The following is a 16,747-nucleotide window of genomic DNA, read 5'->3' on the forward strand; positions in this document are numbered from 1 at the left end:
AGTTCCTGGTCAGCAGGAAGTTGATACTGAACTGGGCAGCGATTAACTAAGAGAATATTTTCATAATCAGCAATGAGCCATTAACTCTGTGACACTTGTATCACTTTCCCTTCCTATCATCAATTCCATTTTCATTGTTTTGTCTCGATCCACAACTTCACATGTTACTTGTAACTTGTTACGCAAACTGAAAAGCTGATTGGATCCATGGAATCTGTTCTGTAATCGATGCCCAATTCAATATCAGTAGAGACTCTTTGAAAGAGGAAGCGAAGATTTACTGAGTGATTCCACATTGGTTTTACCCTCTCCTGGAGGCAGGGGTTTTCTGAATCCTGCATTTTGGGGAAAGTAGGGGTATGGGAAAGTTGTCTGGAAATAATTCCAATGGCCATTCTCCCACTCATAATGTTTGATCCTTGATCTGATACTCTGAAAGAGACTATTTGGTCATCACAGTTAAGAGATCTCGCTGTGTGACTGTTGGCAGCTACATTTCTCATGCCACATCAGTGACAATGTTTAGTCTAGGGTCTTGAATGGAATCTTTCTCTCGAGATTGTCAGTAAAACTACCCCAGGAATAATTCACTCTGTGAATCATTGACAGGGCAATCTTTCTGCTCTCTCCTTTCCAGCTGCAGTTACACTGTGGGGTGGTGAGGATGGGCAAACAGAACAGCAAGCTGCGCCCCGAGGTGCTGCAGGATTTACGGGAAAACACAGAGTTCACGGAGAATGAGATCCAGGAATGGTACAAGGGATTTGTGAAGGACTGCCCCAGTGGATACCTGACGATGGAAGAGTTCAAAAAACTCTATGGCAACTTTTTCCCCTATGGCGATGCCTCCAAGTTTGCCGAGCATGTTTTCCGTACCTTCGACACCAATGGAGATGGCACAATAGACTTCCGCGAGTTCATCATCGCACTGAGTGTGACTTCCAGGGGAGGTTTGGAACAGAAGCTGAAGTGGGCTTTCAACATGTACGATGTCGATGGGAACGGTTACATCAGCAAATCTGAGATGCTGGAGATAGTCCAGGTATAAGATTCTCTGTCGAAACTAAGGGAGATTTCTTTATGTGGAACTACTGCTCCTCTTGCTGCATCGTTAGTTAGTTTCTTCCTGTCTTGCCTCCTTGCAATTGCTCAAACTAAAATTCCTCCCTTTTTCCTAAACCAATCTGACGCTGAAGCCAGTTAGTGGTGGGCTCACAATATCAATGCAGAACCTTTTTTGCAGTGGTAGGATGGTCAGAAGAAACTAATTTAACATAATTGACACAAAAAGAGAGGAGACACGTGGAAATTGTTATTACACAGTTGTTGTTATCCATCACTGTTAAAAGGGAATTAGTTAAATACATAGAGTCATACAGCACAGAAAGAAACCTTTCAGTCCAGCCAGTCCATGCCAAACATAATCCCAAAATTAACTAGTCCCACCAGCTCCTAGCTCATAGCCCTCTCCTATTCGTGTACTTATATGAATGGTAAAAACTTACAGGACTGTGCAGGAAGAACAGGAGATGTGTACTAACTGGCTAGCTCTTCCAAACAGCCAGCAAAAGTATGATGAGCCAAATGGCCTCTACCACTCTAACAATTTAAGAAAATTCAATAACCTACATCACTAATTGTTGCTCATCATGAGAGTCAAAAGTGAATGGACTTTTATTTTCTCACCAGTCCATGTGGTTAATGAAATCACCTCCCCCCCAACCTCCACGTGATCTTCTTACCTCAACTGTTCCATCTGTTTTGGATTGATTTACTTTGACACTGACATTTGTTTTTTGAAGAGTGATATTTATTTCAGTGTTACTGTTGTCAGAACCAGGCTAACCGTAAATAATGCTCTCCAAACACTGTCTTGTCTCCTGTTGTCCTATGGATTGGCCATTGCGGTAAGATATCTTATCCTATGGAGCTGGTGTAAGCATTGTTCTAATGCTGGGTAAGACTTGCTATCAATCACAAAGGCCACCCAAATTTGGGTGACCCCTAACCAATGTAGTGTACACCTCTCTCCAGGTACAGGATGCGATCAGCACACAACACGTTGGAGCCTGTGGTGCTAAAGTTGTCTGAATTTGATTCAATTTCAGGTTATATTTTTAAGAAAAGCCTATAGAGACCTTACAGGCCAGGAGACTGTTCAACCTATTGAGTTGCATTGCTAGCTCTCGATGGAGCAGTTCAATTATTCTTCTTCTCCCTACTCTATTCCTGTCACCCAGCAAGTCTTTTTCATTCAAATGCTCATCTAAATCCCTAATCAAATAATTTACCTTCACTTCCATCACCCACACATGAAACAAGTTCTAGGAGTTACAAAATAAACTCTCGCAATGGTTTTATTGTCCTCGGACAGGCTATCTACAAGATGGTTTCATCAGTAATGAAGTTATCCGAGGATGAAGCTACCCCGGAGAAAAGAACAGAAAAAATTTTCCGTCAGATGGACACCAATGCAGATGGTAAGTGACAGCATGGTCAGTGAGCTATTCTTTACCTTTGTGAGCTGAGATGGAGTAACTCGTATGCAGGTGGCACAATGGTAATGTCACCAGACCTATATTCCAGAGGTCCAGCTTATTGTCCTGGGGATATCGGTTCAAATCCCACTAAGGCACCTGCAGCTACTTGAATTCAGTTAATAAATCTGGAATACAGACCTAGTCTCAGTAACCACCATTGTCTAACATTAAAACTTATCTAGTTCACTCACCCCCTTTAGGGAAGGAAATCTGACATCCTTACCCAGTCTACATGACAGTCCAGACCCACAGCATTGTGGTTGATTCTTAACTCGCTCTAAAGTGGACTAGCAAGTTCATGGGCAATGAGGGATGGGGAGAAAATCCTGGCCTTACTAATGATACAACCACAATGAAAGAATAAGAATAGAAAATTACTTGGACAAGTGCAAATTAATTAGTGAAACAAGCACAGATTTGTTATTTTTAACTCGTGTTTTTTGAGGAGCTAAGGGTGAGAGTTGATGGGGGTAATGTTGCTGATGTGATATACATGGACTTTAATAGAGTGAAACACAACAGACTCAAGGAACCTTAGTGCTCATGGAATAAGAATGAGACAGTAGCAACACAGACAGAACAATTAACAGGAAACAGAGTAGAGGTAAGTGGTTGTGTTTCGAACAGGGAACGGGTTTGTAGTGTAGACCGCCAGGTGTTAGGATCCTAGCTGTTCCTGGTATATTAAATAACCTCAATACTTAGTATTCAGGACACAATTTTAAAATCTGAGACAAGATATGGAGGTATTGTAAACTGTGAGGAAGATAGTGTAGAACAGGTTGATGGAATAGATGGTCAAGAAGTGTGAAGTGTTTTGTTTTCGTAGGAAGAACACAGAGAGACGAAATAAAATAAAGGATGCAACTCTGAAGTGGGTGCAGGAGCAGAGAAACCCAAGTTTATATGTACATATGTCATTGAGGATGGCAAGACAATTGACAGTAGAATTAATAATGGCTACCAAACCTGTATTTTTCAATAGTACAAGAGCAAGGAAGTTATGTTAAACCTTTTAAAACACTGTTTCAACTTCAACTGATACATTGTGGGAAAGATCAAAAGGCATTGAAGGAGAGAAGGTTAGAGAGAGATTTGACTGAGGTGTTCAAAATCAAGAGGGGTCTGGACAGAGTCAATCAAGAGAAACGGTTCCTAGTGTTGGAAGGAACAAGAGCCAGTGAAAACTGATTTAAAATAATTGACACAAGACGCAAGGGGGACATTAGAAACGGCATTTCCTCTCAGTAAGTGGTTCATAGATCATAGAACATGACAGCGCAGTACAGGCCCTTCAACCCTTGATGTTGCACCGCCCTGTCGTATTAATCTGAAGCCCATCCCACCCACACTATTCCATGTACGTCCATTTGCCTGTCCAATGACGACTTAAGTGCACTTAAACTTGGTGAATCTACTACTGATGCAGGCAAAGCATTCCATACCCTTACTACTCTCTAAGTAAAGAAACTACCTCTGACATCTGTCTTATACCTATCTCCCCTCACTTTAAAGTTGTGTCCCCTCGTGCTGGCTGTCACCATACTTGGAAAAAGGCTCTCCCTGTCCACCCTATCTAACCTGCTGTTTATCTTGTATTCGAGTCTGGAAAATGTGATGCCAGAGAGTGTGGTGGAGTCAGGATCAATTGAGACTTTCAAAATGAAATTGGATCATTATCTATGATTCTTATGTGTCTCCAAGTTTAAACTTGTTTTATTTTATTCATAAAAGTGATCATGGCTATTTTCTGGGGTTTATTTGGGGTTCCAGTAGGTAAGTAGGTAAATGCTGCAGCTGATTTGCTCTAAACAGGATGTGATTTTGCAGATGACTGAGTTTTGGACGTGATGCTGGCTCAGGAAGTCCTCTCCTTCTGTTTCCTCTCTGCATCTAATATCTGTTTGCTTTCAAAGGAGGCGAGACTGTATTTTTCTGGTTGCATCGTGTGCAAAGACCCTGGGCCAGCTTCTCCCAGAAATAGTGGCTGATATTAAAAGTGAAGTCTTCAGAGTGACCTTCCAGCCTCTTTTGAGTGTCAGGAGAGTGCAGCCCAGTCTGAAATTGTCCATGATAGATTCACTTTTGGGAAGAATGTGTTAGGCATTCTGTCGACATGACCAGGCCAACCCAGCCATGGTTAGAGTCAAAGAGAAAAACTGCACATGCTGGAATCCAAGATTGGCAAACAGGAGGCTAGGAGAATACAGCAAGCCAGGCAGCACCAGGAGGCTGGGAGAACACAGCAAGCCAGGCAGCACTAAGAGGGAAGTCGATGTCTTAGGCGTGACCCAAGTCCTGAAGAAGGGTTACACCTGAAACGTCGACTTCTCTAAGTTCTGATGCTGCCTGGTTTGCTCCATTCCTCCAGCCTCCTGCTTGCCAACCCAGCCTTGGGTGTTTCAATATGTTGTGGATGTTTGGCATGCTCGATCAGGTGAACACCACAATGCTGGATATTTTGCTCTGTTGTCTACTCTTCACAAGTTTCTGAACACATTAGGAGAGAAAGCATTTTTGAACTTTCTGGCTTGATGCTGCCATCTAGTGCAAGTCTCACCTGTGTACAGTGGCCAGAATTGTTTCTCTACTGACATTAGGCAAACCTCCTCCTTTTGGTTTTCAAACTGGTTGTTCCTCCATTGGAAATTCCTCAGGTGTCTCATCATAGTTTTACAGTATGGAAAGAGTTCTTTTGGCTTAATGAATGTCCACTCCATTTGTCAAGCACCTATCTACTCCAGTCCCAAGTCTAGTTCTCTGGAGTTTCAAATACTCATCTAAACATTTTTTAAATAATAGACAATAGACAATAGACAATAGATGCAGGAGTAGGCCATTCTGCCCTTCGAGCCTGCACCGCCATTCAATATGATCATGGCTGATCATTCTTAATCAGTATCCTGTTCCAGCCTTATCTCCATACCCCTTGACTCCACTATCTTTAAGAGCTCTATCCAATTCTTTCTTAAATGAATCCAGAGACTGGGCCTCCACTGCCCTCTGGGGCAGAGCATTCCACACAGCCACCACTCTCTGGGTGAAGTAGTTTCTCCTCATCTCTGTCCTAAATGGTCTACCCCGTATTTTTAAGTTGTGTCCTCTGGTTCGGCACTCCCCCATCAACGGAAATATGTTCCCTCCTGCCAGAGTGTCCAGTCCTTTCATAATCCTATACGTTTCAATCAGATCCCCTCTCAGTTTTCTAAACTCAAGGGTATACAAGCCCAGTCGCTTCAGTCTTTCCGTGTAAGGCAATCCTGCCATTCCAGGAATTGACCTCGTGAACCTACGCTGCACTCCCTCAATAGCCAGAATGTCTTTCCTCAAATTTGGAGACCAGAACTGTACACAGTACTCCAGGTGTGGTCTCACCAGGGCCCTGTACAGCTGCAGAAGCACCTCTTTGCTTCTATACTCAATCCCTCTTGTTATGAAGGCCAGCATGCTATTAGCCTTCTTCACGACCTGCTGTACCTGCATGCTTGCCTTCATTGACTGGTGGACAAGAACACCCAGATCTCTCTGAACAGCCCCTTTACCTAATTTGATACCATTGAAGTAGTAATCTGCCTTCCTGTTCTTGCCACCAAAGTGGATAACCAGACATTTATCCACATTAAACTGCATCTGCCATGCATCTGCCCACTCACCTAACTTGTCCAGGTCACCCTGTAATCCCCTAACATCCTCATCACATTTCACCCTACCACCTAGCTTTGTGTCATCAGCAAATTTGCTAATGTTATTGCTGATACCATCTTCTATATCATTTACATATATTGTAAAAAGCTGCGGTCCCAGCACGGATCCCTGCGGTACCCCACTGGTCACTGCCTGCCATTTCGAAATGGAGCCGTTAATCACTACCCTTTGTTTCCTATTAGCCAACCAATTCTCTATCCAATCTAGTACTTTGCCCCCAATCCCGTGCGCCCTAATTTTACTCACTAACCTCTTGTGTGGGACTTTATCAAAAGCTTTCTGAAAGTCCAGGTACACTACATCCACTGGATCTCCCTCGTCCATCTTCCGAGTTACATCCTCAAAAAATTCAAGAAGATTAGTCAAGCATGATTTCCCCTTTATAAATCCATGCTGACTCTGTCCTATCCTGTTACTATTATCCAGATGTGCCGTAATTTCATCCTTTATAATAGACTCCAGCATCTTTCCCACCACTGAGGTCAGACTAACTGGTCTATAATTTCCTGCTTTCTCCCGCCCACCCTTCTTAAAAAGTGGCACAACATTAGCCGCCCTCCAATCCTCAGGAACCGACCCCGATTCTATTGAACTCTGGAAAATAATCACCAGCGCATCCACGATTTCCCGAGCCACCTCCTTCAGTACCCTGGGATGCAGGCCATCAGGTCCCGGAGACTTATCAACCTTCAGACCTAACAGTCTCTCCAACACCAAATCCTGGCAAATAGAAATTCCCTTAAGTTCAGGTCCTTCAGCCACTGTTACCTCAGGGAGATTGCTTGTGTCTTCCCCAGTGAACACAGATCTGAAGTACCCATTTAATTCCTCTGCCATTTCTTCGTTCCCAGTAATATATTCCCCTGCTTCTGTCTTCAAGGGCCCAATTTTTGTCCTAACCATTTTTTTGCCTTGGACATACCTAAAAAAGCTTTTACTATCCTCCTTTATATTCTTGGCCAGTTTACCTTCGTACCTCATTTTTTCTCTGCGTATTTCCTTCTTACTAATCCTCTGTTGTTCTTTAAAAGCTTCCCAGTCCTCCGTTTTCCCGCTTATCTTCGCTAAGTTATACTTTTTCTCTTTTAACCTTATATGTTTCTTTACTTGCCTCGTCAGCCACGGCCTCCCATGTCTCCTCCTGGGATCTTTCTTCCTTTTAGGAATGAACTGATCCTGCATCTTCTGCATTATACACAGAAATATCCGCCATTGTTCCTCCACGGTCTTCCCTGTTAAGGTATTGAACCATTGAACTTTGGCCAGAATGTGGTGCTTTCCAAATACCCTCCATGCTCTGAATGAAAATATTCTCCTCTCAATCCTCTCTAAACTTCCTGCCCCTTACCTTAAATCTATGCCTTTTGTTATTGAGCCCTCTGCCAAAGGGAAAAAGATATTTCTACCTAACGTACCTATGTCCCTCAGAGTTCTGTGCACCTCAGTCAGATTCCCCCCCCTCCAACCTTCTCTGTTCTAAGGCAATGTAGGCAACTTGAGGGAGTGTGTTAGCAATGTAAGTGAAGTTATCCATTACTGGGAGGTCTGGTCATGGACTGAAACCTTGACATCGAGGTAAAGCTTTCCGAGACTAACTTGTTCCATATAACAGTAGGGACGGTTTGTTATGTGAACAACACAATATAAATACAAGTTGTGTTGAGTACGTTTTTTGAGGGCTCAGGGTGTGTAGTGGGAAAGAAGTGTATCTATCAAAAAGGGTCAAACCTATTGGAAGGAAAATGCATTTCACCATTAAATTCTCATTCTGAACCATCTCTCGCTTTTGGATTTTAGGCAGACTTTCACTGGAAGAGTTCATCAATGGAGCAAAAAAGGACCCATCCATTGTCCGCCTCTTGCAGTGTGACCCCAGCACCGCTGGCCAGTTCTGAGACAGTGTCCGGGACATGAATTCAGTTCCTCCGCCCCATTCCCGTCACTGGCGAACCAAAAGTGAACAAGCAAGGACGCTGGCAGAAAGGGAATTTATGCTCAGACAAGTGGAACACTGGTGTCTGCCAAAACACTGAGCATCCTTCCACACAATGAAGAAACTGCATGAAGATACAGCTTCCTGACTTACAAAATCCAGTAAATAAATTCTAGATGTATAAATGTGCCAAAAATAAGGGGAACTGAGCTGGTCAACAATGGTTAACACCATCTCATTTTCATTTGCACCGTGCACTGTTGTCAATATAGTCTAACAGGGCAGAAGGGGGGTATGTTTTATTAGGTTTATCTTGTCTGTTGTTCGCTTTTTACAGGTGAAATGTGTCTCATTACTTTATTTGAACTGTACTGAGTCATAGCTCGTTCTTAATGAAGCCAGGGAGAGTGAGAACCAAACTCTGATGGGTTAATGTTTACATTTGTACATTGGAGCATGAAAAAGCCATTAGGTTCATATATGCTTCTTCCATTCTCGGCTTATCCTATATCCATGTGGCAACTTTCCTTCATTCTGATACCTCCAAGGACCATCCTGTGAATCAACCCTGGTGGTGCATTTCCTCTTGCCTCCCTTTGGGGAACACAAATCCTAATTATCCCCAAATGATTCACTTTTATCCATCCATATAAACTGTTTCTGTCTTGTCACCTTCGTGAAGCATTGTAAATAAATCCTGTTTGATCTGGAATGCTCCTCCACATATCAATACTCTCTGGGATAAGTAAACTTTCAAGAGCTCAAGCCTCACTTCCTTTATTGTGTTGGTTACATTTGTGTCCCCTAAATCCATTGTTCCCTATCACCTCAAAAACACCATTGACTGATTGTAATGTATCTTTAACATATTGATCAGATCCATTCCCTGTCTCTCTTTGTTATACAAATCCAAGGATATCTTCATCGTTCACCACTCACAGGTTGTCACCCTAGGTTCCCTGCATTTTATTCAAGTAATAACATGTATCCTCATGTTGCCCAAGAAATGTTGAATGGCATGTTATCTTCAATATCCTAATCACTGTCTTCCAGGTTTTGTGATGTATTGCCAGCACCCCGAAACTAATGTTACATCATCTTGTCCACCACAAAGGATAAATTCACTGGGTGTTGGTTCCTTGAAACTGAAAGAAGGCACTGTCTGGCTATTGCATCGCACACTACCCCACTTCTCAGTAAGCCTTCCAAAAATATCCTCAATGGTACCACACAAAATCTCTGCCATTTCTTTCAACATTAACGCTGTGGTGAACAGACACAGAAAATACTGGAGAAACGTAGCAGGTCGGGTTATATCTGTGAAGAGAAAAACAGAGTTAATGTTTCAAGTCCAATATGATTTCCTCTAGCTGTACTCACCTCTGTTTTCCTCCACTTTAACTCCCTTGTTGCCCTCTGGAAAAAAAAATCAAAGATTTGTCGCTAGGTCTTTTTCATTGGGCATTCGTCCAATTAGCTGGCCCGGGGCATTTTCAGATGATCACCTATGATGTGGTTTCTGAAATGATTTATAACATTCCCCAAGTCATCCGACATTATGCTGTTAGTTTCCTGATTAACTTTTGCGTCCTAACATGAGCATATTGGGTTGAATTTCTGTGAGCGGAGAGACAATGAGGGTCTCCCACTCATTCTTTGAAGAATCTCAGAAACACTTTCAAAACATATGTTCACAGCCAAATTATTTTTCCATTCTCCTGCTGTCTGAGTCTTTTTGTTCAAATCATTTCAGACCACATGTCCAAGAGTTACATTTTATACTCACTAATTAAAAATGCAATTAGCTGCATCAAGATTACTAATGTGACTAGGAGCTAATGGATTGGACAGCTCTGTCTGAGGTCATTGTTATACATGTTGTACAACATGTTGCACTGTTGTACACTGTACTACATGTTGTATTTTATGTTATCTGTATGACTATTACTGCATTTACAATTAATGGTATGCCTAACATTTGGGGCCAGTTGCCAAAATTGGTTCCCCAATTAACCATTGTGCCTTTCTTATACACTCTGCTCCTTCTCTCCATTTCAGGATTGTTTTTAAAAATAGTGGATTGAGTGAGGCCAAGGATAAAAGAAACTTGGCTCTGCTGTAATTATATGAAATGAATATAGCACTGTGATATTACAGAAAACACAGGTATTTATCCCCCTCAAAATGTCACAGCACTTTGCTCTGTGTGGGAGCCGGCAATGAGCTGAGTGGCCCATTCTGTGATGTAAATAACTGTACAACAATTGGGATACCTCACCTCGAAAGATATAAAATATCGTGATTGATCGTTGGTCATCTTTCCAAAACCTCAGCCTCAGCACAAGGCATTGTTGATGGCTTCCCTGCTATTTAACCCCAAACAAACTTACCAGTGGGTCTGGTAAAAGCTGGTGACTTTATTGACACACCCTCTAGAACAGTGGTTCTCAGCCATCTGCATCTTGAGTGCCACCAAACATCTTGTGAAGAAACGTCCAGTCCCACCATGATAAAATCAAAATCCTACTATTCCAAGTAATGGTCTTTTTATGTTTCCATGCATTTTAGTATTATTAACCATGAATGAAAAATTAAGGACATTAAAAATTGCAGTGGTTTTGCCAAGAATAAGTTTATTGCTAAACTATATTAACCATGAATGAAAAATTAAGGACATTAAAAATTGCAGTGGTTTTGCCAAGAATAAGTTTATTGCTAAACTATAAGAAAAGAGATAATGGTTGGGTCATTTCTGAGAAGCCTGTGGTTGCCATTTCATTGGAAGGAATGTTGGTTTTCCTGGAGGTCCCACCTAGACAACCTCACCAGTTGAGAAACACTGCATGAGAATGATTCAGTGGACTCTGGAGTCTAATCGCTACAACATACTTCAGTCAGAGAGCCACCTGGTGTTCAATTCACAAAGTGCTATTGCTACAAAAAATTTACCCAAGTTGTGAAAGGCAGCCTCTCGTCCCAGCCAGCTCCCTCAGTTTGCTGGTCTCACTCTGTCCTGTGCTGATTTTCTTAGTTCAAAGATCATTTATCAAGACTCAATTTAGTGCACCCTGCACTGTAACAAAAGAATTCTACAACAGAAAATAGTTTTCAGCTCTGATACTGTTGTAACAGTGGGCCTACTCTGGTTGGACTTGGTATTAGAGGTGTCATCATGTGATCTCTCCCAACTTCTCATTCCCCTATTATCCCCCATCCCAACCCCACTGCTCATTCCCGCTCCCATCCTCTCACCCATGCCCCCTCTCGCCAATCCCCATCCTGTCCCACCCCGATTCTCATACCCTTCCCCAATCCCCACCCCACTCCTCCTGCTCCCAACTCCCACTCCCCTCCATCCAGATCTTTATTTCCACACCCTCCCCCGATCCTCACTCCCACACCCTTGACCTACAATGTTCCATCACCAATCCCTGAACAACTCTCCCAACACATGCCCTCCTGACCCACACCCTCCCACCATTGGTGACCCAACATGTCCATCATGACAACCCTGGTCAATCGTAAAGTGAATAGATTCTCAATGTTGACTGAATAATTCTCGACTGCGTTTTAACCAGCTTTTTTACCCCAATTCCTACTAGTTTTCCAAATATTTCAAAGAAATGTTTTAAGAAACAATATTTTAATGCCCTGGTGATTTTTCTCCTAACTTTTCTTTGCCCAATTTATTGTCCCAAAGTTAATATTTAATTGCTAGAGGCTCCAGGCTAAGTCTGAAGAGATGTTGACAAGAGTGATGCGGAGTCAGAACTCATTGCTTTAAAGATTCATTCAGTGTTCCAAACTGAGCAATGTTCTGCTTATTTACACAATCTTACATTACAATACAATTGAAATTTTGTAATGTGTTTGCATATGCCCAAGACAAGGAGTAAAACTTTGAAATTGGAAGCAGGTGTACACAAGTCAATTTTCATTCAAAACAGTCATTATTGCAAAACTGAAATATAAGATGCTGGAAATGCTCAGCTTCTTAGACAGCATCAGTGGAAATAGGATGATGGCATTAACACTTCAGGGATTGCTAACCTTTTATCAGAAGCCCAGATCTAAAATGTTATGAGACATAACAGCCAGTGTCTGCAGTAATACCTTTGCTAAGATAGCCCTGTGTCACAAACTGCGAATGTGCAGTCTTGAAAGCAAATTTAAAGAGGAACCATACAATGTCAAAACTGGTAATTCACAACAAAACTTTACAGTGAACATTTGTCCCCCAACTCTGACCAAATAATGTTCTTTAAGAACATTGTGGTTGCTAAGCAAGGGGAAATCTAGTTCTCTGTAGAGCACTATATTGTCAACTCTCTTGATAACACATAACCACTTGGACATTGTTCCCCGTCCCATAGAACTGGGACAAGATTCAATATCCAGGGAGGAGAGTTGAGTGGGGTGGAGGTGCTGATTAAATTAGAATCTGGAACAACTCCTGGGTTTCCGGTGTATTCTGAGCTCCCTGTGGGTTTCATTATGATTATCCCAAAGTAGTGAGAGACAGGCCTAACCTGTAAATAGAGCGAATTCCAACAGGTGAAGGTGATGTGATGTTGTACTAGCATGGTTTTCATGCAACACATACCTGATTATATTACACCATTCCTAGCCACAGCCCACCAGGGTGGATGGACAGATTTTCTGATGGTGCCAAGAGAGTGCAATAGAAATGTAGTAAAATAGTTAAAGGAATGAGCAACTTTAGTTACAAGGTTGGATTGGAGAAGCTGGCGTTGTTCTAGCACAGAGGGAGATTTGATAGTGTTGTGCAAGATAATGATAGATTAGGTAGCTGAAGACAAGCTTTTCCATTGCCTGGCAGACAAGAGTGAAAGGACCCCGATTTTAGGTGTTGGTTAAGAAATGCTGGGGAAATGTGAGAAGGGACATCTTTTTACACGGTGAGTGGTAATGACCTGGAACGCTCTGCCTGAGGGAAATAAACTTGCCAGGACAACCACAATAGAGGGGAATGAGACTGATAGGATTGGTCTACAGAGAGTCAGTGTGGATGCACCTACTAACATCTTTTCCACGCTACAATGAGTCTATGTATGTTCTGGCAGGTGTCCCAGACCAGAAAGTAAGACCGTCCTGGATAAAGACAGTGATGGTAATTTATTCAACCAATTTCCCTGAGAATTAAGTGTTTCTCCTGTTGTAGATCTTTCAGTCGTCTGCTTTATCACCAGTTTAAAACCTCAGGTGTATGAAAGGAAAAGAACCAATCAGCTTTTTCAAACTTTAACCGTAGTAATTAATATTTAATTTGCATTTTTAAAAATATTTGTGTCAGTTGTTTGATTTATTTGTGTTCAGGGCTGCATCATAACTTGCAGCTAGTGTTTGGCTTAAATGTCAAAAATGGATAATGATGTTCATTTTCCTTCATCAGAATAAAAATTAAAACTGTACATATTTTCTGCAACTCATTTTGCATGTTTTTGTTTGGGTGTAGGCATTACTGGAAAGCCTAACATTTGCCCCACGACGATGCTGAAATAACAGGAATGTTTCTGCAACTCTGAATTCTCACTGATTGTTATAAAAATGATCATTTTCTTAATCTAGAATGAGGAAAGTCTGAAAGTTTCAACAAACACAGGTACGTGACTTCTCACACATGTCAGCCATGGTCTCATGTGCCTTGCCTCTGAGTTAGCAGGATCTGTTCAAGCTCTGCTCTGGAGACCTGAGCACACAATCCAGGCTGACCCTGCAGTGCAGTTCTGGGGAAGCATCCACTGTCAGGGGGATCTGCTACCTCATCTGCACTCTCTGAGAAAGTGAGGACTGCAGATGCTGGAAATCAGAGTCGAGAATACGGTGCTGGAAAAGAACAGAGTCAGGTAGCGTCCGAGGAGCAGGAGAATTGACGTTTTGGGCATAAACCCCTTGTCAAGAATGAGGCTTGTGGACCAGGGGCTGACAGATAAATTGGAGAGGGGTAGGGCTGGGTGAAGGTAGCTGGGAATGTGATGGGTAGATGAAGGTGGGGGAGGAAGTGATAGGTCAGAGAGGAGGGTGGAGCGAATAGATGGGAAAGGAAAATGGACAGATCAAGAGGGCAGTGCCAAGTTGGAGATTTGGGACTGGGATAAGGTGGGGGAAGGGGAAATGAGGAAACTGGTGAAATCCACATTGACCCCGTGTGGATGCAGGGTCCCAAGGTGGAACAGGAGGCTTTCTTCCTCCAGGCATCGGGTGGTTAGGGTTTGGCAATGGAGGAGGCCCAGGACCTGCATTTCTTTGGTGGGGTGGGAGGGGAATTGAAGTGTTCAGCCACAGGGCGGTGGTGTTGGTTGGTGTGGGTGTCACAGAGATATTCTCTGAAACAATCCGCAAGTTGGCATCCTGTCTCTCTAGTGTAGAGGAAACCATGCCGAGTGCAATGGATACAGTAGATAATGTGTGTGGAAGTGCAGGTAAATTTCTGTCAGATGTGAAAGGATCCTTTGGGGCCTTGGATGGAAGTGTGGGCATAGGTTTTGTACTTCCTGCGGTGGCAGGGGAAGATGCCGGGAGTGGGGTGAAAGCTGGTGGAGAACCTGACGAGGGAGTCGCGGAGGGAATGGTCTCTCCAGAATGCTGATAGGGGTGGGGAGTAAAATATACCCCTCGTGGTGTAGTCTGTTTGTAGGTGGCGGAGGATGATGCGATGTACCTGGAGGTTGGTGGGGTGGAAGGTGAGGGCTGGAAGGTTCTGTCATTGTGTTTGGAGGGGAAGGGTTCAAGGGCAGAATTACAGGAAGTGGAGGAGACAAGCTGGATGGCATCGTCGACCACATGGGAGGGGAAATTGTGGACTTTGAAGAAGGCCATCTGGGATGTTCTATGGTGGAATTGGTCCTCCTGGGAGCAGATGCGGTGGAGGTGAAGGAATTGGGAATAAGGGATGGCATTTCTCCAGGAGGCAAGGTGGGAGGTGTAGTCCAGATAGCTGTAGGAGTTGGTGGGTTTGTAGTAGAGGTCCGTGGTTAGTTGCTCGCTGGAGATGGAGAGGCCCAGGAAGGGGAGGGAGGTGTCTGAGATGGTCCAGGTGTATTTGAGGTCAGGGTGGAAGGTGTTTGTGACAGTTCAACCTCCTCGTGGGAGGATGAGGTAGTGCCAATACAATCATCGATGTAGTGGAGGAAAAGGTGTGGAATGGTGCCAATGTAGCTGCGGAAGATGGACTTTACACATACACAATGAAGAGGCAGGCATAGCTGGGGCCCATGGCTACGCCTTTGGTTTGGAGGAAGTGGAGAATTGGAGAAGTTGTTGAGGGTGAGGACCAGTTCAGCCAGGCGAATGAGGGCGTCAGTGAAAGGGTACTAATTAGGTCGGTGTGAGAGGAAAAAACAGAGGGCTTGGAGACCTTCATCATGGTGAGGTTGAACAGTTCAACTGTACAAACACTTTCCACCCGACCTCAAATTCACCTAGACCATCTTGGACACCTCCCTCCCCTTCCTGGACTTCTCCATCTCCAGCAATCGACTAACCACGGACATTTAATGCAAACCCACTGACTCCCACAGCTACCTGCTTTACACTTTCTCCCACCCTGCTTTCTGTAAAAACACCATCCCTTATTCCCAATTCCTCCATCGGATCTGCTCCCAAAAGAACTAATTCCACCACAGAACATTCCAAATGGTCAGGAACCTGGAAGTAAAGGAGCCATTAGGAGGTAGTGACCATAATATGATAAGTTTTAATCTGCAATTTGAGAGGAAGAAGGGAGAATCAGAAGTGTCAGTATTGAAGTTGAACAAAGGGAACTATGGAGCTGTGTGGGAGGAGCTGGCCAAAGTTCAATGGTTCAATACCCTAGCAGGGATGGCAGTGAAACAACAATGGCAGGTATTTCTGGATATAATGCAGAAGATGCAAAATCAGTTCATTCCAAAGAAGAAGAAAGATCCTAAGGGGAGATAGATGTGACTATGGCTGACGAGGAAAGTTAAGGATTGTATAAAGATAAAAGAGAAGTATAACATAGCCAAGATGAGGGGGAAGCCAGAGAACTGGGAAACATTTAAAGAGCAACAGAGGATAACTAAAAAGGTAATACATGGAGAAAAAATGAGGTACGAAGGCAAACTGGCCAAAATATAAAGGAGGATAGTAAAAGCTTTTTTAGGTATGTGAAAAGAATAAAAATAGTTAAGACTAAAATTGGGCCCTTGAAGACAGAAATGGGTGAATTTATTCTGGTGAACAAGGAAATGGCAGAAGAGTTGAATAAGTACTTTGGATCTGTCTTCACTGGGGAAGGCACAAGCAATCTCCCAGATGCAATAGTGGCTGAAGAATCCAGAGTAATGGATGAACTGAAGGGAGTTTATATTAGGCAGGAAATGGTGTTGGATAGACTATTAGGTCTGAAGGCTGATAAGTCCCCAGGACCTGATGGTCTGCATCCCAAGGTACTTAAGGAGGTGGCTCTAGAAATCATGGAAGTATTGGTAATCATTTTCCAATGTTCAAGAATAAGGATCAGTCCCTGCGGATTGGAGGGTGGCTAATGTTGTCCCACTTTTTAAGAAAGGAAGGAGAGAAAAAA

General features: G+C 43.1%; 1 protein-coding gene across 2 annotated transcripts in view; it reads left to right on the forward strand.

The window, feature by feature from the left end:
* The window catches only part of LOC140462819 (neurocalcin-delta-like), a 32,996-nt gene extending 19,372 nt beyond the window's left edge, over nucleotides 1–13,624 (forward strand). For both annotated transcript variants that reach the window (XM_072556155.1, XM_072556154.1), the window contains 3 exons: nucleotides 638–1,042; nucleotides 2,375–2,480; nucleotides 8,043–13,624. In XM_072556155.1, coding sequence (XP_072412256.1) covers nucleotides 665–1,042; nucleotides 2,375–2,480; nucleotides 8,043–8,140 — 582 coding nt within the window. In that variant the 5' untranslated portion in view covers nucleotides 638–664 and the 3' untranslated portion in view covers nucleotides 8,141–13,624. The remainder of the gene's footprint in view (nucleotides 1–637; nucleotides 1,043–2,374; nucleotides 2,481–8,042) is intronic.
* The last annotated feature ends 3,123 nt before the right edge of the window (nucleotides 13,625–16,747 follow it).

This window comes from Chiloscyllium punctatum, chromosome 37 (assembly GCF_047496795.1).
Source record: "Chiloscyllium punctatum isolate Juve2018m chromosome 37, sChiPun1.3, whole genome shotgun sequence".
NCBI lineage: Eukaryota > Metazoa > Chordata > Chondrichthyes > Orectolobiformes > Hemiscylliidae > Chiloscyllium > Chiloscyllium punctatum.